At 35.2% G+C, this 26,087-nt stretch overlaps 2 protein-coding genes and 2 non-coding genes across 4 annotated transcripts; all 4 read left to right on the top strand.

Annotated features, from left to right (window-relative positions):
* Positions 1–71: 71 nt before the first annotated feature.
* Positions 72–144, top strand: Trnar-ucg (transfer RNA arginine (anticodon UCG)). The gene has a single exon. It is a non-coding gene; the product is annotated as a tRNA-Arg (tRNA).
* Positions 145–215: 71 nt separating this feature from the next.
* Positions 216–288, top strand: Trnar-acg (transfer RNA arginine (anticodon ACG)). Its single transcript has one exon. It is a non-coding gene; the product is annotated as a tRNA-Arg (tRNA).
* Positions 289–5,288: 5,000 nt separating this feature from the next.
* Positions 5,289–18,211, top strand: LOC136804343 (carbohydrate sulfotransferase 14-like). The gene is made up of 4 exons (XM_067061051.1): positions 5,289–5,392; positions 7,247–7,278; positions 13,135–13,371; positions 17,546–18,211. The coding sequence occupies exons 1-4, from the start codon at positions 5,314–5,316 to the stop codon at positions 17,795–17,797; spliced, it is 600 nt and encodes a 199-aa protein (XP_066917152.1). The 5' UTR covers positions 5,289–5,313; the 3' UTR covers positions 17,798–18,211.
* A 1,553-nt stretch (positions 18,212–19,764) lies between these two features.
* LOC136804342 (carbohydrate sulfotransferase 14-like) lies at positions 19,765–25,746 on the top strand. The gene is made up of 4 exons (XM_067061050.1): positions 19,765–20,110; positions 21,485–21,525; positions 22,950–23,237; positions 24,918–25,746. Exons 1-4 carry the CDS (start codon positions 20,011–20,013, stop codon positions 25,530–25,532), a joined length of 1,044 nt encoding a protein of 347 aa, XP_066917151.1. The 5' UTR covers positions 19,765–20,010; the 3' UTR covers positions 25,533–25,746.
* Positions 25,747–26,087: the final 341 nt, after the last annotated feature.

Here is a 26,087-nt window from a genome sequence, read left to right on the forward strand (position 1 = left end):
TGGTTGATAATGCTTAAAATGAGCTAAGCTAAGTGTGAGAAATAAAGAACATCAATTTGTGATGATACCAAGGCCCTGTGGCCTAATGGATAAGGCGTCTGACTTCGAATCAGAAGATTCTAGGTTCGAGTCCTAGTAGGGTCGGTTCAATGAAGTATTTAAGAAGTTTCGAATGTCTAAAGTTGTCTAAGTAACGAAGAGATGTTGAAAAGGCAGGTCCTGTGGCCCAACGGATAAGGCGCTTGACTACGAATCAAGAGATTCCAGGTTCGAATCCTGGCAGGATCGTATTGGTTGATAATGCTTAAAATGAGCTAAGCTAAGTGTGAGAAATAAAGAACATCAATTTGTGATGATACCAAGGCCCTGTGGCCTAATGTAAACTCTTCTTCAGCTTTGGCATTTCACTTTTCGATACTGTGTGGCCTTTGTGTTTATCTTTTTCATGTACTTCAATTCTTTTGAAGAGATTGGAGTGTTTTTAGTTGTTTTCTTTAACTTTTTTGTTCATATTTGTATTTTTGAGTTTCGACCGAAGAGCTGAAGGTGGCATTTTGTAAATTTTTCGCTCGGCCAAAGCATGACGTAAATACTTCTTCGTGGAAAATGACGGGGGTTACTACACTGGCTGGTTTAAGACGATAGAGCAAGTACGTCGGAAATACGCGAAAGAGTGCAACAATCGTTAAAAGACAATGAAATTACAATTACAATAAATTAATCTCTTCATCGGATAAGTTCAACGTGGTCTAAAACCGTCTACGGGTTACTAGATAGTTTAGTTTTACACTATTATTTTATTTCCAGCTACTTTCATGATTTTGTAAAGAATTCCCAATCCAAACTATATAATTCCCTAAACTGTGTAGGTTATGGTAGAAATTCTTGCGTGATTTTGAAATCTCTATTATAGCTTATATTTCATACTATCCCCATTTTTTAAACTGAGACAGCTCGGAACAAATCACTCCTAGAACAGCACCTAGCTGTAGGGGAACCCTAGTCTAGCAAGCTAGACGACTAATTTATACATAGTAGAAAAAATAAAGCAAAAAGTAATGAATGGAACAATTTTAGTCGTCTAGAAACCTTTGTCCAAACAAAAGAAAAGTGTCAATATTGCAATTATAATTTTTTCCTGCTCAAAATAATTCTTCAGAATAAAGAATATTTGATTTGTGTATTGAAAGCTTTTCATTTGAGTTGATTTCGTTTTGAGAGTTTATAAATTGATAAATTGTTTTCTCGCTACGCAAGTTTTTGCGTAGCTAGCCCCTGTATCTAAGGCTGGAACACCGGATTCTTCCAGTTGTTTATACAAACTAAATCCCGTATTATTATTATTAGTAGTATTGGTATTATTAGTATTACACGCATTATAAACGACTCCAGTCTAGGGGAAACGACTCTTTTTTTTCAATTTGCCACTAAATTGAGCTGTTCCTGCTACAATAGGGCACTCATTCAGAAGTGCTTGCTCCAAAATCAGCTCCGAAAAATCGACCCGGAACAGCTCTGAATTTCCAGCTGGCTAATTCAAGGAACAGAGCAGATACAGACCTTTTTGGATTTTTCCAGGAAACAGCAATGGAGTAAATTTTGTTTCAATTTTCCAGAAAACCTAGGCCATTTCCAGCTGAATGGAGTCTCCAGAACAGTTTTTTCATATTCTCCCCCGTTCCCGAAGGTTGCATACCTGTTTTGAAACGTGTTATTGTCATGCCAAGCCTTGGTAATGCCATTTTGTTTAATAAATAAGGAGCAATAAATAAGATGTTGGAATATTCTACTGTTTTTTTCTCATACATACAAGAGTTTCTTGTCAATTGGTAATTTGTAATTGGGGTAATTTTTTATAAGATAACCAACGGAATGCATTAGCTGACAATTACTTAATAATTATTCGGCAAACGATATCATTGCATTCTAATCTTTTTATAATGATTGATGATAATGTGGATGCCAGTTCTCTTCTGATTGCTACCATCAATAAACTCGGAAATTCATTAAACTGTTTTTCATTTTTTACCGTAATTGTTTACTTAAAGGTTTTGTTTTTAGATAAGAGTGATAACGTTTGCTTTCTCATCAATTTAAATTTACAAGCTTTTTCACATTGGATCGATACGGATATGGAGCAGGATTGGTTAAAGAGAGGAAAAGAAAAACATTTTTTACTTTTATAACATCAGGCAGACACTGTCCTATATGTGTCTGAAATGAAACGGGATTAATACTAATGTAAAAATAAAACCTTTTAATTTGAATTAAGTTTCAAATCCTCTACAGATTCCTATGCTCTTCCTCACCTTCGCTTAAATAAAGGTTTGATTTTTACATAAGTATTCCCCTTTCATTTTCAGACACATATTTCATATCATGATAGTGTCTGCCTATATTGTTATTTTATGCTTATAAAAGCAAAAAAATGTTTTCCTTTTCCTTTTTTACCAATCTTGCTCCACATCCGTGTCAATTCAATGTAAAAAACTTGTTAATTTAAATTGATGAGTAAGCAAGCGATATCACTCTTATTTAAAAACAAACCTTTGAAGTAAACAATTACAAAACAATTAAAGGCGAAACTTTTCTTTCTGCGTTGCCATCTTTTTGAGATTTTCAATTGGCTGCTACAATTTCATACTTAGAATTATTCGCCGATCTGAACTGGCCATATACTCTAGTCTACTCCACTAGACTCAGCGCCATCAAAATCATCAGAAAACAAAGTTCAGTCAGAAGTTGACTTTAGTCTAGGTCTGAGTAGGCTACGTTATTATCTTCCTTCGTTTCGAGCGAAAAACTCTTACTCTTCGTCTTGAGCTGTCTATTAGACTAGGTATGAGTGATCGAATCTTCTTTGGTAAAGATGACGGGTGGCTCGTGGGCGCCAGAGAGTGCTTACTCTTGGTACCACACCTGACTCTAGGCTTTGTCTTCATCTTTCCATTTTCTTTTTCTTTGTATAATTGTTTGTTTGAATGTTTTGTTGTATTGTATCATATTTGTTGGTATTGTCGGTCGAGCAATTGGGGTGTGATGATGTTTCAGCCTTTGCTGAGATTATGTTGAGGGTAGTGTTTTGATCCATGAGAGATTTTCAAACTTTTCTTAGATTCAATTAGTGGTTTTAAAGGTTTTTTAAGAAACAATAAAACATGAATAGGGATTCTATAAGATCGCCAAGTAAATGCGTCAATTTTTATAAACCACATTTAGATCTGTAGGCTTAGATAACCATTTTTCACTTCACTCTCTTCACTCTGACATGAAATAAAATGACTTAGAATTAAGTTTTATTAAATATTTCCCGTTTTCCAAAAGGGAAATATTTATTAAAATGGGCTTTCTCCTTAATTTCCCGTGTCAAAACGCCTTCCGTACGCCCTGACTGACGCCCGTTTTTAATTTCACAGCGAAAAATGCACCCAGTGAAGTATAAGTAATGTATCATGATTCGAGTCGACTGATAAACTATATATATAATATATGTTACAAGTTCCTTACGGATTCTCAAGCCCGGTTATAATAAAAATATTACATTTTAGTAGCAGACCCGACTGGCAATTGTTATGTAGCAGGTTGAAACATGAGTTTTTGCTAGAAAGATGCAGTTTGTTTTCACCAAGTTAAATCTTTAAAATAAATCAAACTGTGTGGGTTTCTTTACTTCCAAACAACCTACCAATAGTTTTGGAACACTCCATAATAAAGGAAGATGGCTGTTCTTGTGGATTGACTTTCTGGTTACCCCATATAAACACGATGTGACATGAAAGTGAAGAGACATGATTTGTTGGTTATTGTTTGATTTCTTGACGTATATCTCATGGCAAATGGGATAGCAAATGACTTTTCATGTATTGATTGGCTCTACATATGATACCTCTAACTTTGAACACCTCCAGAATGTTGAAAAAAGCATTTTATTGTAAGTTTCGATTGTAATTTTCATGGAAATCTTTAAGCGACAGATTTGACTTGGCGTCAGTTTTGTTTGGTTTCAAGATAAATCTTTAGCTTCAACATGACCGTGGGATGATTTTCAATAAACTTTTGTTGTTATACACAGTCACTCTTACACATGATGACTCCAGCCATGATTGGTATCAGACAGTCAGAATGTTGGAAAAAAAAACATTTTACGAGAAATTGTTGATAGAAATTATATTGACTTATTTTTACAATTTTGGTGGTGTGGGTTTTGTTGGTTGATAATGAATGTTTACACCATGGGATCCTGTTACGGTATATTGATTGTTGTTTGTTGGAATACACCGTTTAACAGTCTCGCCATCTCCACCGTAGAGCGGTAGGTAAAAATGCTCACTTTAGTACTGTGGCTGGAAGGTTAGAGAAATGTAAACATTGCCATTTTTTTTCCTTCCTTTAAAGAGAATGTTTTGATGTTTGAACATGATATTAATGACAATTTTATATATCTCTCCTGAAAATTTCACAAAAATTCATCAAGAGGAAAAGAAGTTATGATTAAAAGGAGTTCTTTACCTACCATTTCTCTGCTGGGTTTTCTTATGAGAACTGGATGTTTACCTACCATTTTTTACAGGGGAGAGTGAAGTTTCTTGTGGTTGCCAAAATCAAAACAATAGAAAATTGTTCATACGCATGCGCAACCGACACCTGTTAAACGGTGTATTGATTACCAAAAAAAAGAGAACCTTTTTTTGATAATCAACCGTGTGGATTTTCTCTAGTCTAGTCTTGTAAACCAATGCAGTGTCTGTTTTCAAATCTTGAATTCTCTATACCTACTGAATTTTTAAAATATGCATGGTTGTATCATTGTTATGCTGGAGTACATAATTATTCAATATGGCTGCCTCTTTAAAAAAAGGTCTACTGTTTACAAGCTATTTTTAAATGCTTTAAAACTTTGAGCCACATTTTTTTCTTTGTTGCTATTAAAGATAGATTTTTACTTTGTCGTAATGTAAATTTATTGTAAAGTTTTAGTTTTTGAGTTTAGTTCATCTGCAGTAGTATTTTTTCAGTAATCCTTAAATCTTGTGAATAAAGTAACATTTAAACAGACTTATTGCCCTCATTATATTCAAATTTGTATTTTTTTTAGGACTGATAAGTACATATTTTTAAACACCAAATCAAAGCAAACAACATGCCAGTTCTTTATGGACAAATATATATGTATACTTTATTATGTGTGCTTTTTTATATAATGTCAATAATGACCTTCATTTTTAAGGAAATATTTAGTCGCAATTTTGCGATTCTTGTTTAGTATTATAATCAAAATTTGTTTTTTCAGGATAACAAATTAACAGCAGAATCATGAAAGCTAGGAGGAGGATAATATTTTCTTCAATTGTGGTGATGGTTTTCTTCCTCGTTTGGTTACAATTTGACATAGGTATAAAGTTATTCATACACGTTTTTTTCTTTATTAGAACCCAGTTTATAAGAACATTTAGGCTGAAATTCGTCGAAAAATTAAGAACATCGTAAGAACATGCCCAGCCTCAGTTTGGAAAAATATGACAAGAAACTACAATTTTTTCCTCTTTTCAAGCAGTTTTAACCACACTTAGGGATGGATTTTCTAAAATCGAGAGTCAATATCGTCCAAATTTTACCAACTTTAAGTGCTCTTTATTTTGCATAATGTTGTCGATTTAAAGTAGTCCGAAAAATTAAGAACGCATTTTAGAACATTTTAGGCTGAAAATTGCTAAAAAAATAAGCACATCCAGGCTCAGCCAAATTTTAGGTGTTCTAATAAAAAAAAAAACGTGTATCTTTCGAGGGGGCACCTTACAGGTATTACAATCATGTTCAAAATATATTGAGATTTTAGTGTAATTTAACGGCTTTTAGAGTTTAAAGTTCGGCTATTTTGCAGTAGAACTTCCACTTTCCTTATGATTGAATCCCCATTGAATATCTCAACTTTGAAGGGGTTCGGCGGCTTCTAGACTATATTCCAAGCCATAATGGAGGAAATTTTCGTCAGGGGCATTTTGTTAGTAGAAATTTTTCTAACCTACCAAATAAGTTATTTCCCCCAAGTTATCTTGTAAATTAAATTTTCCCCTCGCAAAATGCCTCTATATAATGTTAACTTTTTTCTATTCCAAATATGACTCTGATCGAATGTTTTAGACTGTTATTATCTTAAGCTTTTTTCACATGGACGTAAAATTTTACTTAAGACCTTAACGAGTGGGGAGTTTCCATAAGCTTACGTATTGTTTTAAAGCCATATGAAGTCTTTATATATCCATGTCCCCCGCAAAGATCCGACCATAAAATGCTGAGTCATCATAACAAATAAAAAATCGAGATTCAAATTTTATCGGGCCTATCATCAAGAATTCACATAATTAGTATAATTCTCTAAACGAATATTTTTAAACAAAAGATTTTAACAAAGAAACTTTTCACAAATGAAACGGGAGGGGAAGAATTTGCAAAACAAACAAAACTCTCTCCTCCTTATTGATTTAAACTTTCTTTTAAATGCTACAATATAAAAGACTATTAAATAAAAACAGGAAGGGTGAGGGTGATATCTTCGGTTGTTTTTGAAGAAAAAAGTAATGTTTAAAAGAATAGTCATGTGCGTGTGTGTGAGAGAATGCTTTCAAAATAGACGATGATTAATCGTTTAGTCAGGTCAGTATGCTGACTCAGCAGACCATGGTTGGATCTTTGCGGGGGACCTAGACTAGTAAACTAGTCGGTTATTACTTATAACCTTATAATAAAACTGTCAATCAAATAATGTAAACACTAATTAAATATTCAGCGCGCGTGAGGGAAAAGGAAAATAACCGACTAGAAGCTACTTCCAACGCCTTTTTTTCTTCACCTAAAATCGTAAGGAGAGACGTACAGATTTCTGTATGTCTGACCCGTGCGAGATTGCATTTATTTTTCTTTCTGTTTATTGCGTTTTTAGAAATGCTCATTTATTTATATTTTCCCATGTTCAATATGTTGCTATGAAATATTATTCAGCCAAAAAAATTGGATGGATTCTCAAAAACCTAAAAAAAGTTGCAAAATTAAACAACGTTTTTTGAAGGAAGTAGCTTCTAGTCGTTGAAATTCAGAAAATAGACGCAACTTCTATTTGGAGCTTGATATTTTTGTATAATAGGTCTGTTTTCAACGACTAGTTTACTAGTCTACGGGGGACCTCGGATACCCCTTAAAAAGCCGTATACATACTGTACATGTGAACAAAGCTTTTTTGTTTTTTCAGGTAGATGGATAATATTCTTCAACAAACAGAATGTAAGTCAAAAATATTTTTCATCATTTTCACAGTAAGGCCTACACGCTTTTTTTATAAGAATGTACACTCTATAAGAATGTCCATGGTGTAAATGGCCAAAAAATTAAAAATATGCTAAGAATATCACCATCATGAAATTTTGCTACTCAAGCTAAGAATGCCATTTTATGCTTGAGACGTATGTACTAAATATTAAATCTAGTCTGATTTAGGATGCTCAGGGGGTGAAAATAGAAGGGACGCTTGCGCAAAATTTAAAGTGACATTTTCTTTTGTTTTGGCTATTATTTCGCGGGTTTCAATGGTATCTTATGTCTATAACCCGAACAAATTAAAAATGGCGGCCGATTTGATGAATTTTGAAATTTCCCTCCCTCAAATATCGGTTGATTTCTCGAGAAATACATGCTTTTAGATCCTGTCTTTTTGCACACAAGCTTCTTATATACTCTTGTTCTCTAAGCCATAAAGCTTTTCACTCGTCATGCTTCATTGAACAAGTAGTAAACGAAGGTTAGCTAAAAACAGAGATAATTTTGAAGTGCCTTTAGAGCTTAATATCTCAACAAGATCAACACCAATTTTAAAACCCTTTAAGATATAGATGCCAAATTTATTCCTCTTTCGATTGGTACCAAAGGATTTTTGCCTTTTTGAGACCTCAAAAGACCTTAGCTTAAACCTCATGGTAGTTGAAGTCACTATCAAATGTCATGTTGTCAGCCATTTTATTTCTGTTTTCAGACAACGTTGCGTATCTTCTAATTTTGATTATCACGTGGTTTTTATTTTCTCCCGATCTTTTCCCCACTCTATTATAACACGATCACGTGTAATAATAAAGCAAAAATTAGATCAAGAAACCAGAATCTAGCTGGAAAGCAGAGTAATATGTCGTGGTGCAGCCTTGAAAGTGGCTTATCCTTTAAAAAATGTCGTTGTTTGTTTCATGGTCGTTTAATTTTTGAATTGTGTTAGAATCTCTGGGATCGATGGAGAATCATTATGAAATACTCGATAAGATTTGCAGACTTTGTGCATCAAAGATTAAATATCAAGCAAACTATAGAAATGCTAAACACATCTCAGAATTTAAAATTAAAATTAAAACTTTATTTGATTATGATATTGCTGATGATGAAAAGTCCAAGGATCCTGAATACTTGTGCTGTAATTGTGTGAAAAAATTGAGAAAAGTGGACCACAAAAAAGACTATCAAATTCAGTCAATGGTTTTGTTTGACAACCACACAATTGAGAACTGTTTAGTTTGTAGTGGTGGTTCATTGGCAGCAAATAATTATTCAGTTTCTGAAATAAGAAAATTCTCAATCAACCACATCAGAGAGGCTGCAGAGAAATTTGGTTTTTTGTATGTTCCTCATTTGGAAAATCACTCCTTCGTCAGGGTCAGGGAGTCATCAAATATCGACCTGACTTCTTTAGTTGTGAAACAACAAGATCAGATTATTTTATGGAAATTATATGTTTATAATTTGGAAATGGAAAACAATAACACTCACATCAGCATACTGCCAGAAGAGTTGAAAGAAGCGTTGGGTTTTTTATCTGGAATTCTATCAGTTTCAAGAACAATGCTATGGAGAAAATGAGCAAGTAGTACATAATCGAAACCCCAACAACAACCAGGAGGTTGACCATCAGGAGATTTCTTTTGATAGTTGCTCACTTACCTTTGTTTTGGTTTTGGTCTTGGCTTCGTTGAACACTTTACTGACAGCTCGATGTTTAATAGCAAATAGGATACACGAAGGGTACACAACACATCAAAGGTCATGCTTCAAGGATGAGGTTGCAGAAGACATTATTTATGTGCTGGCTTGAAAATTAATGCCAATAATGGATGTTTTTATAGAACTGAATTCTGAAGTTCATAAAAAAATTACATATACAAAAAACAATATGAGGGTCCTCAAGATTATTGTAGTCAATCAGTCAATCACGGTATGAATTCTCCACCCCTAGTTTTGAATTCAGGATGTGTATTATATTATTTTCATTTGCGTAGTCGTAAAACTTTGCATACAATTCAATCCCACTGTGGACTGAGACAGCGAGATTGAGCCTAATGGACACTGATCAAATTACAACATGGGATTTACAGTTAAATGACATTTTTTTGTATGGAACTCTTGGAATTCAAGATTGCAAAATAAATTTCAAAACAGACAAAATATTTTTTTGTATCAACAAGAATTTCTATTTGGTGGGATTGTTTGTAATATATTTGTAGGTATATATGTAATATCTTTAAAATGTAATTCATGGAAAATATTTTATGACTTCAAATATTAAAAAAAAAACAAATTTGAAAGAAGATCTTTCTCACTCTATACTGCCCTCTTTACACACTTTTCTTGTTATACAAAGGACAGTAATAGATAAAACTCTCAAATTTTTTTTGCTCTTTTGCTGTTTGCAATATTTTATTTTATATGGTTTCTCTTTTATTTGGTCTTGTTATTATATTATACAGAGAAAAGAACGATTTTGTTTAAATTACTGTACTGAAAATTAATGGTTTTTATGAGAGAAAGCAAAGGACACACTTTTCATACTAATTCCGACTAAAATTTTAATGTAAACCTGATAAAAAGGTATAGTTTTTGCATGGTACCCTCAAAATCCTAGATCCGCCCATGATTCCTCAGCTTCTTCTTTGCTAAATCTGTTTATTTTTCTTATAGTGCTCAGATTTGCTCAGATCCATAAGCCGCCTAACTGAAAACGAAAGTGAAATCTACCATTTTGAAAAATTTATCCCTGCTCGCTGATTGGCTTATTTATTTTCTTCTTGGCTTTTGATTGGCTGTTTATAGAACAATAACATTATCAACTCAAACAATGGGGGTTACAGACACTTGACCGGAAAAAAGCAGTGTAAGGGTCCCTTCTATTTTCACCCCCTGGGATGCTGTAAGAATACTTTAGGATGATTTTCCCAAAAAAGGTTAAGAATATCTATCATGAAGTGGATTTACATCATTCTTATAAAAATAAAGCGTGTACAATCATGGTTAAAATACATTGAGATTTTAGTGTATTTCAACGTTTTTCAGAATTTAAGGTTCGGGCAAGAATTGCTATGTTAGCACTATAACTTACTTTCATTGAATATTTCGATTTATGAGAGGTGCAGTGACTTCTAGGCTATAGTACAAGCCTTATTGGAGCTAGTTTGAGCTTTTAAATCCTGAGATCCTAAGGTCGAAGTCTTAAAACTTGAAGTTAAAATTCTACCTTCCAACTGTAAGTTAATGCGCTTAAAAATCATTTGTGGTGTTTAAAATTTCGCATGGAAATCCCCTTTGTCTCAAATAATTTGTCCAGTCCATGAAAGTACATATTCGAAATGACTGAAAGATTAGTTTTGACCACCCTATTATTACACCACCCAGCTGGCACACAACGTTGTTTCAACGTTCATCTAACGTTATATGGACGTTGTGAATGTTAGATAGGCGTTGAAACAACGTTGTGTGTCAGCTGGGCATATTTATACTTGTTGGTTCAATTGCTATTGTTTCTTTGCTCAAAGTTTTTATTTTACGAGATAGTGAAAAAAAAACTGGCTATTTCAGCCCTCAAACCTTAGCCTGGTTCTTTATAAAAACACCCCTGTTTCACAGCCCCGGTGGAACTATTTCCTCAGCGAGGATAAAAAATCCCTATTGAAATTCCCATTGGGATGGAAATTCTTTTGATCTAAAGTCAAAAATTCGAGTAAGGATAGTTTTGGAATGTTATTTTTCAACATTGAATTTCGAATGGGAATAAAATCAAATTAAATTTTCCAATGGGGCTAAAATTTTCCCACTGGGGACATATTTTTGCCAAATCTTCCAGTGGGGCTGGGGTCCCAGCGGATCTATGACACATGGGTGTATAAAGGAAATTTGTATCGTTGCGTATGTGAATCAAATAATATATCCTTGTATCACAAACGGATCCTCTTACCAAATGGAAGGATTAATCAAAATATATTGCACCGGTGAAAAGCTTTCTTTGAGCTAAATAGTCAAAGAAAGGTGGAGGTCTCTTAAGAAATATTTGAGGGTGATTTTCAACTTGTTCGAATACAAAATCCTATTTTAAATTCATGACGAAATATTATTACAGGAATGGTTTTTGCCAGTAGTGGCAAATTTTAAAATTTTCAATAATTTAAGACACCGCTTTCTCACAGACCGACTACACGCTTTTTTTTTATAAGAATACACTTTATAAGAATGTCCATGATGAAAATGGCCAAAAAATTAAGAATATGGTAAGAATGTCACCATCATGGAATTTAGCAACTGAACCTAAGAATGCCCATTTTTAATGCATTTTAACCTGTAGATTGCCAATTTCGATCTTAACCTAAGAATACCGTAAGAATATTTTGGATGATTTTCGCCAAAATGTTAAGAATATCCATGATGAAATGAAAAAACACCATTCTTGTAAAAAAAAAAGCGTGTAGGATCCCTTCCCACTGGAAGAATTGGCCAAAATGTCGTCGCCAGGGGAAAATTGTCCTCCATTTTTTGTCCCCATTGAGAATAATGAAATAAACCAATCCTCGATGCCTAATATCATGTCATTTTTCCCTTACACATTGATTTTTCTGACTTGAAAACACAAGAATTGAAGTTCCCAGTCATAGAAAAATTGAAATACCAATCCGCATCGAGTTTCACTCTGTCATTTTTATCTCCACTGGCTGAAAAAATCCTAAAGGGTCTGTGAGAAGGGGAATTTAAAGTTTGTCACTATCCCAGCTGGCAGACAACGTTGTTTCAACGTTTATGTAACGTTCACAACGTCCATTTAACGCTAGATGAACGTTGAAACAACGTTGTGTGCCAGCTGGTCACTGGCAAACACTGGGTTGTTTCTGTAGAAAATATTACGCCATCGATATTAAAAATAACGCTACTCTTAAATAGAAAATATAGACAGGGTCGAAATATATTGGGAATTTTTGGTTAATTCCTCGTTTTCAGCAATTTAAAGTTCGGGCGAAAAAGTCACTTTTAGGCAAATTGATAAATTTTTCCGAATATTTCAATTCGAGAGGGGTTTATAGACTTCCAGACTATATTCTGAGCCCTATTGGACTTTTAGTTATCCTCACGACATCCTAAGGTCCTTAAGTCTTAAGTCTAGCGTTAATACTCAGAGTTAAAACTCTACCCGTCCAACCTAATTTAAAGCGCTTCCAAATCGTTTGTGGTTGTAAGATTTCGTGGGAATTTCCCTTTTTTCTCAACTATTATGACTTTGAGTGTACATTCCCAAGTTCGTTCATCTGTCTTCTAAGAAAAAGGTCAAATTAGACACCCCTATCTCAGAGCCCCGGTGGAACTCTTTTCCTCAGTGGGGATAAAAATTCGTATTGAAATCCCAGTGGGGATTGTTTTGGAATGCAATTTTTTTAACATTTAATTTGGATTGGGGATGAAATTTAAGTCTACTTCCCAGTAAGGCATTGATTCCAGGGTATTTTCCTACCGGGGATGGGGCTGGGGTCCCATCGGGTGTGACACAGTTGTGTAATTAGAGATAGCATGGTAGATTGGTGTGTAGTGGTGTGTAGTGGTGTGCCAGCTTTATACCAGTGGTCTTATTTAGGCCCGGTGAAAGGTGAATTTCGCCGGTCCAAGCCACAAAAAAATATAAAATTCGCCGTTCGTAAAGTTCGGTTCACCGCCTCATGTACATACTTACGCTAATCAATACACTGTGCTTGCTAAGAATTTGCTGGACTAAAATTGCCAGATTTAATTTTTATTTACCAACCTACCAAAAACAAAGCAAAACCTCTGGTATACGTAACCATTTTCTTTCAGCAATCTCCTGGTGATGGCCAGATTCAACGGTTGACACATATAAGAGAATTCTGTCGACGAAGAGAGAAAAATCATAACAACAAAACCTTGAAATTTGGAGATAGCTTCATATACAATGATAAAAAGAAATTTGTATATTGCCGTATACCAAAAGTAGCTTGTACGACATGGAAGAAGGTTGTTTTGTATACATTGGGTATTGTTAACACACATCCTGTCAATACATCTCTGGACACTGTGAGTATACGTATAGATTTTTAGTTGACACTCTCTCTCGATCATCGGATCATGGTCCTTATAAAAAACACTAGTCTGGAAGCTTATTGTTCCAACTTTACTTTAGCTTTTCCTTTGTTAATGTCAAAATGTAAAAAATCGATTTTCTCAGTTTTTGAGGACGTTACCAAGTAAACTCCTCTTGGGATTGGTTTCAGATTTAATCACATGATCAAAAAGTGAGCAAAACAAACTAATTTCTTAGCACAAGTTCAAGTAAGAAACAAAAAGCTTCTAGACCGTTTTTTTTATACGGACTATGTCTCGATCTATTTCATTGGATTCGTGTTTTGAGTACACGATATTTTTCTACGTCATTTGCAATATTTCATGGCTGAGCGCTCTTTTATGAATTGAGATTACTAGGTCACAGTGTGGATCTAAACCACACTGAAACGACCGCCTTCCATCACGCTCATGAATGAGCGCGCGCACATTATTAACGCACATGTAACGTACATGCCATCTCCAGTACATTTTAGATTATTCATTGAAAACAGATTACAATATAGTCATTTTTCATGTCTCGATTATTCAATTCCGAATAAAAGACATTCAGCGAAAAAAAAGAGAAACACCTTTGTAATCTAGTTAAAAAAATCGAAAGTAAATGGTAGACGAAGTAATGAGCCAAGGCAAAACGAGATTAGCGTACCACTATGAAAGAAACCGCCTCCGGCGGTCGATAACCCAGCTGGCACACAACGTTGTTTCAACGTTTATGTAACGTTCACAACGTCCATTTAACGTTAGACTAGCAATTAGCTTTCGCTATGATGCTCCCGATGACAGGCATTTGACAGTGATTGATCGAAATTCAGAAAAGGCGAAATGCCGTGTTTATTTTTGTCAGAAATACAGTGATATTGCAAAGTATTCAATTTTTCTCAGCCACAGCTTGCACTAAACATGCCCCTTTAATAGATACCTTATCAAGCTTAAATTAAAAAGCTTTTCATGTTTTATAGGCAGGGTCTTGGAATAATCTTCAGGAAATATTTAGATAGAATGACTTTCTTCTCAAAAGCATTTTCTTTGAAACAACAATAACAAAAATAAAAATAACAAACATATTAAAACATGAATTTATAATTTCCAAGAGTATATTTTGACAATGATATAATTTTCAGCTAAGTTGTTGTCTATATTGTAATGTAATATTGTTTTGTAAAGAATACTGTGGATACAGAAGCATTCCAAAACCAAAATGATTCAAAATACAACCAAACAACAGGAACATAACATGAAATATCCTTCAGGAATTTCTCCAACAAAAGGAGTGTTATTGTCAATTTGTGTATAGACTGTCAACTGCTCTAAAATGGGATTACTTGAGATAACATGGGACATACTGCCTTCTGGTCAGCTTTTTCTCTCTATCGTCACATCCTCTTCAACAACAAACAGATCCATGTTTCTTGGACAGTACAAAAAAGATGATTCTGTGGAGGTTCGGTTAAAATAGTTGCTGTTTTGGTGTCCCAATGCACAAGCTGTTTTGGTGTCCCAATGCACAAACATTGCACAGCTCCATTAAAAACGCAGACAATTCATTCCAATTCTTGTTCAACATTTTGAAGTCAAAACTCTCTTGTCATTAAAATGTTATGTTAAAATGAAGTTTGATGATTGGTTGAACAATTGCTATCTTTGTCCCTTTGTGCAGCGATTCAGACCTTATAAAAACATATAATGTCAATCTGGCAGTTGACGGTACATCCAACGTGTAAAACTACTTTAATAGTTAATATGGTATTTGTCATGGTGAATGAACGAAGGCTGGAAGGCAAAACCATAAAGCTGAAATAGGAATAGAGAAGAAGAAACTGTCAATAGATAATTTGTAATAAATATCCAGGTGATGTCAATCAGACTGTTTGATTACTGTGAAAAAAGTTATAAATCACTGGAAGGAAACTGGTATCGCCTCCAAATAGTAGAGCTTTCTGGTAATAAAATTGTAAAAATTCAAAAGTCAAAAACATATAATTTAAATTTTAGCTTAGACAAAGTGCAGACCAAGAAAGGTCTGCAGTTTGGAGGCAATGTAAAGTTTCCCTCAAATGATGCAAATTACCCTTTTTCACGGGTACCAATCTAATCTAAAATTTTATCAAACGATAGGTGTTAGATTACCGCAACCAAATCGAACAGTCACGAAACTAAAAGATTCTGGTAAAGTTGAATTATGTTCGAACGACCCTGCCGATTCCCCGGACTCCAGGGTTATTTTTGTTGCGTGTCCGAGGATTTTAACATTACTTTTTGAGACTTACCCCGGACTGAACGCGTGGTCTGCGAGACGTACTTAAACAATTGGGCGATCACACATGGGCGTCAATTTCACCATCCCTATTCTGCCTGCTTTCATGGGAACTTAGTCGATCGAACGTTAACTCGTGACAACACGTTCACTTATCCAGCCGCGTGGTTCATTTATCTGGCAGCGCAATTTGTTTGTCTGGGGATAGAAATATTTCTTTCGTTCGACAGGGTCGTCTTCGATCAGGTTCAGTAACCAAACACCTATATATTATAGTTTGATTCTGTTTGATAAAATTTGATAGTTCAATTACGAAAATTTGGATCAATTGAATTCAATTGACATCGCCTGGAGATAAACAGAAGGTTCGTTAATGGTGGTATGCAAAGTTTTTTCCAATTTTTGATATAATAATTACCCAAAAGTAACAGTAAAGTAACTGATGAAGCCTGATTATACAACAAGAATATAAAGCAAAAGGAAATTCTTTAAAATAATTTTCAATCATACATCCTATCTGAAACATTACTTTTGATAAAATAGTATTATACTTACTATCAAAGTTGCAAAACAGTCTATGGGATTATACCTTCTACTTTCTGAAACCAACTGGTCCCAAGTTGCCTGGTTGCTTCGTTGATTTTTGTTGTATTCCAAGCTATGACTTTGGAGCGCCAAAAACGCAAAATATCTGATCGCGCGGTCGAGCTTGCTTAAAAGCTCACCACGGCAATCTTTTAGATGCTGCGGTCACTAGGTTACATCGTCCCGTTCTTGAACAATTTTTCGCCAGCTCGATCCCCAGCACGGCCTCGTGAAGCAACATAGGCTCCCTTCGGGAGCAATTAGTATATGTAATCACATGATAACGAGTGCAATTCGAATATAATTGCACGAGTGATTTTTTTGTTATTAATTTTCCGAGTCCGAAAGGACGAGGAAAATTCATAACAAAAAAAATCACGAGTGCAATTTTCGAATTGTACGAGTTATTATGTGATTACAAGCTAATCGCACAATGGCTTTCACTACTTTTTCCAAGTTAGGAAAGTAAATTACAAAAATTACACTGAGAGTTTTATATTTTTCTCTTCTCTTTATGTCTTTCTTTTATTGTTGTTTATTGATTTTCTTTCTCACAAAATGAATTTCGAATGCAATTAAAACGTTCGATGCAAAAAAAATGTAAGAAAAAACATTAAAATCAATTTTGTAAACATTGGCGCGGCATTGGAGAGTGTGATTAACGATTAATTGCTCTCTACAGGATGCAATTAACGATTAATTGCTCTCTTTGAGGGCGTGCCAAATAAGAAAAAAAATAACCCATCGTGCGATTAACGTTGAAACAACGTTGTGTGCCAGCTGGGAAGTTTTACAAAAGCAAAAGTAATGGAAAAGAGTTCTTGAATTCCAAAGTCAATTGAATGATGACAGCAAATCAATTTTTTCAACGTCTTTCCTGGAGGAAAATCTTTACAGATTTATGCAGTTCCCCCACAGATCTGTAAAACCCGAATGGCTAGATCCACCGCGTTTATCGAAAAGTGACGCAAGTTTTGGTAGAATTTCCTACCAAAGAAATCACGTGACAATAAGCAATTTCACTGGTTTGAGAGGTTCGAAATAGCTTTTTTTCGTACCGAAAACAATTAAAATGCTCTTATTGAAAAAATGAACTTATTCATCGGCACGAACTTTAAAAAGTCAAATTTTTCCTTAACTTTTTTTTGCTGGAGAAAGCTTAAAGTTGCCTATCTAGCCCTTTGGGTTTTACAGATCTGTGATTCCCCCGTTAAATTGTATAGAAGTTAGCATACAACAGATGCATGGATCCTATAAAAATATATAAATTGTTGATTAATGTTTTAGCTTTACAAATACCGTATGCCGTACATGAAGGACTTCAAAAATGACACAAATCGAATCCGATACATACAAAACCATTATTTCTCATTTATGTTCACACGCCATCCGTTTGATCGACTTTTCTCAGCTTACAAGGACAAATTCATGAACCCAAACTCTTATGGAGGTATTCCTCATTATGTTGTTCACGAAGCACCAATACTATCTTGCAAGTTCTTGGTAAAAATCAAAAGACACATCCTAAAAGAATTATAAATGGTGTCCCATACCCTAACATTACTTTTGAAGAGTTTTTAACGTTTTTAACAATGGGTGGGTATGACACAGATGAACATTGGCAACCACAGACTTCATTATGTCAAATATGTAAATACGAATTTGATTTTATGGGAAGATATGAACACTTGAATGACGACGCAAATGAAATATTTAAAGAGATAAACACTGACCTCAAGTTTTCTATAGAAAAGGAATATAAAAATAGAACAGTGGACATGCTCAAAAAGACATATCAGAAAATACCAAAAAGGTTGTTGGTCAAAGTTTTCTTACTTTATAAAGATGATTTCGATGCTTTTGGGTATAAAGGAAACGAATATTTTGAATTTATGTAGATATTGATTTATATGTTTTACTTTAAAGTTATCGTATACTTCTATATCTGACTTATAAACCCTTGCAACGCATTGCTTTAAGGTGTAGACCCTAGGACACTACCTTGAGGTACTCCACTGAGCACAGCTATTTGCACTGATTCATATCCGTTTACTTTGAATATCAGCCACCTTGATACCAATATAACTTTACGACCGTAGTCGCGCGTTCAGGCGCGTGCCACTTTATTATTTGATTTACTCCCCTAGACTCGATCCAATCCTTTTTTACACTTTGTCCTTTTGTCTTTAGGTGCGAAAAAAAGGCTGGGACGTTTTTAGGGTAGTAAAAATGCCCGCGCGGCAATTGGCGGTTACGGTCGAAAGTGTATTACTTTCAATTATTTCTTTTCTCCTTCAAGAGCTATGAATAAAAACGTTTGGACTACCAATTGTTTTGGAGCGGCCTTTGGGTCTCGCCAGTTTTATATCCCTCTGTTTCTAGCCAAGGATCTAAGCTAACAGTATAATTGGCCCCGCGCGCAGCGGAATGGGCCTTTAAAACGCAACTGGTTGAAAAGATTTGACTTTGTCGGGGCCTGTACGCGCAATTATCAATTGACGAATCCAGGCTAAAAACCGAGTCATCTGACTTACTATTATGTGCGCATGCGTAAGAAAAAAACCACATATAATTAATAACTCCGAGTAATGTGGTCAAATCTCTCCTTTTTAACAGTAAGAAATATTTTTTTCGAAACATTAATTCAATTAATTCATTATTAATTGCTCGCCCGATTCGAGCTTCCCTATATATCGAAAAAATTCGCTTCTGTAAATTAAGTTGTATGGCGACACTGCAGTGGAAAGTATGTTGACACTACCAACACTGATGGGCCTTAACGCCGCTTAGGCTTTCTTGTATTGACTTTAATAAGATGTATACTATCAGCTTAGTTGCAAAGAAACTTGCTAATATATCAAGAACAAAATAACATTTGAAGGCTTTACGGACCATAAAACTACCTATTTTCTTTGGAAAATGGACAAAAATACTCACCGAAAATAAGAACATGGTAAGAATATTTTGTGACCTAAAACTCAAAACGTTAAGAACATCCAAAAGCTTTAAAAATTTTGGATGTTCTTATAATAAAAACGTTTAACGACATACCGTCAAAAACATCTATCCAAAGTGATTGTCATAAGCGGATTGGTCATTTAATTGCTCCGAACTTAATCTGCAGCATCCTCTATTTTCTTTTCATCTTTTCATATAATGAAGATGTTAGTTTTCCTTTTTTCTAACTGTACCAAACTCTGAAAGAATGACACTGTTAGCTTTGTTACTATTAACCACAGTTTAGTGTCTGTGTTATTTTTTGCAAATCCTTGAAATCTTTACAGTGGATGAGAGAGCTTTCTAGCATTCGAACAAGTTCATTTAAATGAAGTTGCTATTTATTGAATCAAGCAGTAGGTGGTTTTTCACAGGTCAAAACTTTCAAATAAATCGACCTTAGAGATGCCAGGTACAGGCCATTTCTTATGATGTCTATTTACTTTGAAAATAACAGTTTTGTTTTCGTAGTAATTGGTAAAGTTTGTTTTCTTGTATGTAACATTTCTGTGTATGTCTTGATGGTATTAAAATGGCAACTTCTTGATTTCACGAATCTTATGGAAACTTCTAACTGATGATTCTGCAAATTTCTCGCATTTATCCAATCGAATTGTATTTCTGCATATATTAGAGATGAAATTTTAACGCTAAAAAAGCTATAATATTGATAACACGGATCTTAGAATTTTCTAACAAACGATACCACAGTTTTTTTCGGATTCATTCGATGAAATTGCTTTTTTTGAGTAATTATGAGGACAGGTTGGAAAACACTTTTGATTTTTTCATTTGCACTGGTCTTCGTTTATATTCTACAAAGTTGGTTACAATGTAATAATTCAGTTGGCAAAGGTAGGTTAGCTTTAGACCATGTTCACGTTCCGTTTCACTCCGGTATGATTATGATTTTCGTTACGGATCGAGTGTGTTCATATTGGTTTCGTAACGTTTTGGAGCAAGAAAACGGAGTAGTTCCGTTCCGATAAAAAAAGTGGAGCGAAACCGTTCCGACCTGTTTTGCTTTGTAACGTCTTCTTTTTTGACGTTTCGAATTTTGACGTTCACACTTGTTTCGGAACCGTTTCGGAACACGGAACGGAACGGAACCGTAACGTTCTGAACATGGCTTTAAGCACGTTTTAAACTATCGAGTTTCAAGGTGAAGGTATGTAGAGGCGAATCTTCAAGCTTTGCCTAAGAAAAAAAAAGGTACTTGAAATTGAAACTAGCGCCGTCATATGGATGAAGAATCTAGCACTCTCTTTCGGAGTCTGGTGGTAACTATCACTTTCAATCCAGTGAAAACTCGGGGGGAGTGGGTTTACCAACTGACGGTATGTGCGGCGAAAAAATTAGCTTTTAGAATCGCACCCTTACAGTTCAGAAAAAAATCGGTGAAATTCATACCCTTACAGTGCAAATTTTAAACAATTTTAGAGCAAAAAAATCAAGCTAGATTTGCTCAAATTTCCACCCATACAGTGCATTAATCAAAAGTCCACCCTTACAGTGCATTTCTGCTATTTTGAAAAATATACCCTTAACCGCCACCGCCACCGCCCCCCCCCCCCCCTCGGAGGAGGGGATAGCACAACATATAGGAAATATCCTACACAGCTAGATATTGTATTCAGTTACAAGTTTCCACATGGTATTAGGCCCAGGAGGGGGCACTTGATTCAAAAAGATCATACGTGCGGCCCCAAAATTAGGCCTTTCAAATCGGACCCTTATGGTGCAGAGAAAATTTTGCAAAATTGGAGGAAATTTGAGCGAAAAATCTACCCTTACTGTGCATTTTCACAAATATTTTTTACCATTTTCAGACAAAATATGGTCAGATTGAGTGCCTCCCCCGGATATAAGGTCACTTTAGACTAAATGCAACTTTCAAATGAATATTTCAGTGCATGTATAGTTTTGAGAGGATGATAATAATAATAATACAGTTTTTGTTAAAGTTTCCCAGCTGGCAAACAACGTTGTTTCAACGTTTATATAATGCTCACAACGTCCATATAACGTTAGATGAACGTTGAAACAACGTTGTGTTCCAGCTGGGTTAGTCATCCACTGGCTTCATCTTAAATTTTAGGCCACACACATAAACCCCCTGCTCTAATATGTTTTGATATAGGGGATACTAATCGTGTATAATAAAATTCCGATCCGATATAGGATGCTCTACTTACCACATACCAGTATTTTTATGTTTTTCTTTTCAAGGATGTTGGACAACAGTTTTCGACATCTCAATGAAAGAATACGTAAGTAACCTTAATACCCTCAGTTCGCTCATTTTATGATACTTATATCAAAAAGTTGTACAAGTTTCTCTAAACAACCCCTTCTCAAAGACCCACTGGGATCCCTTCCCACTGGAAAAGTTGGCCAAAACATCCTCCAATTTTTATCCCCACTGAGGATTATCAAATTAAGCAATCCTCACTGCAAAATATTTACTAGTTTTTCCATCCCCACTGATTTTTCTGACTTGAAAACAAGAGATTTGAAATCCCCAGTTATAAAAATATGGGAATATCAATCCCCATTTTGAGTTTCAGTCCGTTATTTCTATCACCACTGACTGATAAAATCCCACCGGGCATGTGAGAAGGGGTGTCTCTAAGTACGAGATTGCGTAAGTTTTGAATGTGTTTGAAACCATAAAGGTTGAAACCAAATTATGAATGGATAACAAACCTTTTTTTTTGGGGGGGGGTGACTTAGCCAAAAATGAGCACTGTATACGTGTCGTTTTTTTTCACCCTCCCAAAGTCTATCTAAGGGTTACCAAAACAACATAACCAGCATAAACGTCATAAACTAAGAAAAGAATACTAATTTCACCTTTTTTTTAATCGGATTTCATTCTGGATTTCATTGAAATCTTCTGACATACCGAGGCTGATTTCAAGAGTAATTGAATTTAAGCCTTTCCGGACGCACGGGCCACTGGGTGGCCCATGAATCGTGTTCCTATATGACGCACGGGCCACCGGGTGGCCCATAGCTTTGTAAAAGTTTTTAACAGTTTTCGCGCCAAAATACAATAACATGGTTTTGAATAATGATTTTGAGATAAATTTCTCGTAACCTGCAAAAAACCGCTTTTCGATATCTTGTTTACAACTAGAATTATAAATTTTCAATGTTTGTTGTAAATTTACTGAGGCTAAATCTGTAAGGGAAAAATTGCTCAAAAATTTGGACAAGAATCACTTTACTCAGATTCTTGGAAAGCTTTTGACATGAAATTTTTTTTACCCAGCCAGGAATTCAATTCTCTAAATCATATTCAAAGTTCAAGGCGTAAAGCAAATGCCTTTAACTCTATTTTTTGATTCAAAGTCAAAAATTTTGCCTTTCCGAAAAGAAATCTGCCGATTTTTCGGTCACGTGACCAGGTGTCAGCCATATTTAAAAATTTTTTTTTGGTATTTCAAAACCCCTATTACATGTGAAAAAAACGAGGTATTACTTATTGTGATATCTTTTATCAATCACTTTCTATTGCATTTTATTGCAAATCAAATTTTTGTTTGCGTCATATAGCCTTGAAATCATGCGTCCGGAAAGGGTTAACCAGATTGAGACAGAGGTGCTCGAAATAATTTGATAAGTGATCTTTTTACAATCATTATAAGCCCTTAAAAAGGTACAAAAAACGTTTCAAACTTACTTTTCTTAGTCATTATCGTCTTACAAGCAGCCAACACCTTTAACAAAACCTGGCAATGAAGTTGAACAATCGCAACGTTTGTCACATCTTAATGATTTCTGTCAACACCGACGCAAACAAAACCAATATAAGACGAAAAGAAAAGACTTAAAATTTGGAGATAGCTTCATATACAATGATAAAAAGAAATTTGTATATTGCCGTATACCAAAAGTAGCTTGTACAACATGGAAGAAAGTTGTTTTGTATACATTGGGTATTGTCAACACTCATCCGGTCAATACCTCCTTGGACACTGTGAGTATACATTCTTTTAATACACCCCATCTCACAGACCCGGTAGGATTTTATCAGCCAGTGGGGGTGTAAAGATATCGGACCAAAAGTCGATGGGATTGATATTCCGATGTTTTTTCTTGCTTGGGATTTGAATTACATTGTCTTCTAGTCATAAAAATCAGCGGGGATGGAAAATTAGCACATTATTTAGCAGTGGGGATTTGCTTATCTGATTATTTCCAACGGGGACAATATTTTAGCAAATTTTTCCAGTGGGAAGGGGTCTTTGAATGTTCTTAACATTTTGAGCCTAAAAATGTTCTTAACCTGCTCTTATTTTCACCGTTTTGTGGTGTATTCTTGTGTCATTCCATAAGACATCAGGAATTTTCGTAGTCAGCAAAGCCTTAAAATGTTTGTAACCTGCTGTTAGTTATAATAAGGCAATCAAAGCCCTATTGCGCGTCTTAAATAGCTTGTTCTTATAAAATATCTACAACGATTTGATTAATTAGTAAGTACAGGTACTGAGGATAATTAAAATCAATTAACCATTACCGCCTGTCATCTTGCATTGTTTCTCAAAATTAAACATTTATGTTTCAAATTCTTATGTTTTGCCAATGTCTCCAACGCAATGAATTCTTTCAGTCTTTTTCAAGCTGAGATGAAATCTCTCACTTTCACTCAATCTTTCGTTGAGCAGAGGTTACCGTGGGGATAAGGTCTGAGAAGCATTATTACACCACCCACGAGTATATTCTTTATTTTAATTTATTCTAATTTATTAAAGTCCTTTCGCTTTAGGCATACATAGACCATAGATTTTTAAAGCCCGAAGGGCTAGATATCGTGCTTTTGCTGAAACGTGTGCCAAGGTTAGGTAGAAAGTCCTATCTAAGTCACGTGACATTACAATAAAATTTCAGCGCTTGACCAATCAGAAGCTTCGTGGGTTTTCGAAAACAATAACAGCAATACTTTTTGTGATATTCAATTTTTTTTGCTTGGAAGAGCTTAATGCACTCCATCTAGCCCTTCGGGCTTTATGAATCTATGGCTTAGACTAGAGGCGTGATTAACAGATTTGCAATACGTTATTTTCAAATAAAAGCCTTGCTTCATTCTTTTTTTACTTTCCAAAAACAACGAAAATTTGGCGGACCGTAAAACAGTCCGCACTAAGCAAAAGCATATTACCATATACTACTAGGCCACTTAATCGCGCCATCCAGTCAATAAAAATAGCTTTAAGTGGACCCCGGACTATAGGCATCGGTAGTGTAGCCAAGAGGGGCACAAAATTTGTGTAGAAGAGCAGATTTTTATGACACAGTAGTTATCTTTTTAAAATATGAATAGATAACTACTGTGTCATAAAAGTCTGCTCTCCTACACAAATTTTGCGCCCCCTGTCTACACTACTGGGCATGTATTGCTATTATTTCATTGCTATCATGTAGAAACCACTCTAGGTAAATCGGTCTAATTACCCTGGCATGTTTTCGATGAATGCACTCCTAGAAGGAATGGTTTTTGAAATTTCAACAAAACACCTTTTCGACCGTAGTCGTGCAGTCAGGCGCTGCCACTTTTATCCCACTAAACTCGATCCAAAGCGGACAAAACAATGCCCACGCGGCAATTGGCCGCTACGGTCGAAAAGGTGTATTTAATTGTATTTTTATCTCCTTACAGCTCTACAGTCATCGTATGCCTTACATGGAAGACATCAAAAACAAAACAGGACGAATCCGATACATACAAAACCATTATTTCTCGTTCATGTTTTCACGCCATCCGTTTGATCGACTTTTCTCAGTGTACAGGAACAAGTTCATGGACCCGGATCCTTATGGTGGCGTCGCTAGTTATCTTGGCTATTACGGGCCAATTATTTTACGTTTAAATGGCAAAAGTCCATTCAATCATCCTACACGAACCATTGGCGATCAAAAATATTTCGATATCAGTTTCGAAATGTTTTTAACATTTTTAACGAAGGGCGGACTTAACGCCGACGATCATTGGGCGCCGCAAACTTCATTATGTCAAATATGTAAATACAAGTTTGATTTTATTGGAAGATTTGAACATTTGAGTTCAGATTCGAACAAGATATTCAAGCGCATAAACACTGATTTGACTTTTTCAATAGAACGAGATTATAAACAACGAACTATTGATATGCTTAAAGAAGCTTACGAGAAAATACCAGTGAAGCTGTTGATTGATATTTTCCTTTTCTACAAGGACGATTTTGATGCTTTTGGGTATAATCCAAATGAGTATTTTCATTTTTTTTTTATTTAAAAGACGTTTATTTCACAGACTAGATGGTTACCTACTCTACTGGTTAAATTAGTCTTCGTGCGTCCACAGAAGTCATCTCCTCTCTCTTACTTTGGAAACCCAAGATCGAGAAAGTTAACTTTTACTGACGCAGTTAGCAGGGAAACTGGGTTTCATTAAAGTGACCTGGAGACTGCCATGCGCGACCTCGATTCTTGGTGCCAGAGGGTGGAAACAGTGGCGTTTGGCAGGGGGGGGGGGGGGCGCGGGGCCATGCCCCACCCCCCTCCAGCGGAGCTTTTTTGGAGGGGTGCCGAAAAACAAGAGGCACCAAAAGAGATTTTTTTTAAACGCCTCAATCTTAAAAATCATACTTTATGCGCCTTAAAGCAGTTTAACCCCAGGACCAATTTTACTTAGATAATTTTAAAATGCTTTTTTTTCGCTCGTTTTGCTCATCGGGTCACTGAGACAGGGGTGTGGTGTATTATTAGCTAAATCGGTATTAGCAAGTGGTCAGGAGTGATTGAGATAGCCAAATGATAATTCGATTGTAATTTTTAATCACACCACTAT

The sequence above is a fragment of the Clytia hemisphaerica genome, unplaced genomic scaffold (assembly GCF_902728285.1).
Source record: "Clytia hemisphaerica strain Z4C2 unplaced genomic scaffold, Clytia hemisphaerica genome assembly, whole genome shotgun sequence".
NCBI classification, from domain to species: Eukaryota; Metazoa; Cnidaria; class Hydrozoa; order Leptothecata; family Clytiidae; genus Clytia; species Clytia hemisphaerica.

Coding starts and splice junctions, on each gene's coding strand:
- LOC136804343 (XM_067061051.1), top strand. CDS start 5,314: ATGAAAGCTAGGAGGAGGATAATATTTTCTTCAATTGTGGTGATGGTT. Junction 5,393..7,246: donor TTGGTTACAATTTGACATAG/GTATAAAGTTAT, acceptor TTGTTTTTTCAG/GTAGATGGATAATATTCTTC. Junction 13,372..17,545: donor TCAATACATCTCTGGACACT/GTGAGTATACGT, acceptor TTAATGTTTTAG/CTTTACAAATACCGTATGCC.
- LOC136804342 (XM_067061050.1), top strand. CDS start 20,011: ATGAGGACAGGTTGGAAAACACTTTTGATTTTTTCATTTGCACTGGTC. Junction 20,111..21,484: donor TAATAATTCAGTTGGCAAAG/GTAGGTTAGCTT, acceptor TTTCTTTTCAAG/GATGTTGGACAACAGTTTTC. Junction 21,526..22,949: donor ACATCTCAATGAAAGAATAC/GTAAGTAACCTT, acceptor TACTTTTCTTAG/TCATTATCGTCTTACAAGCA.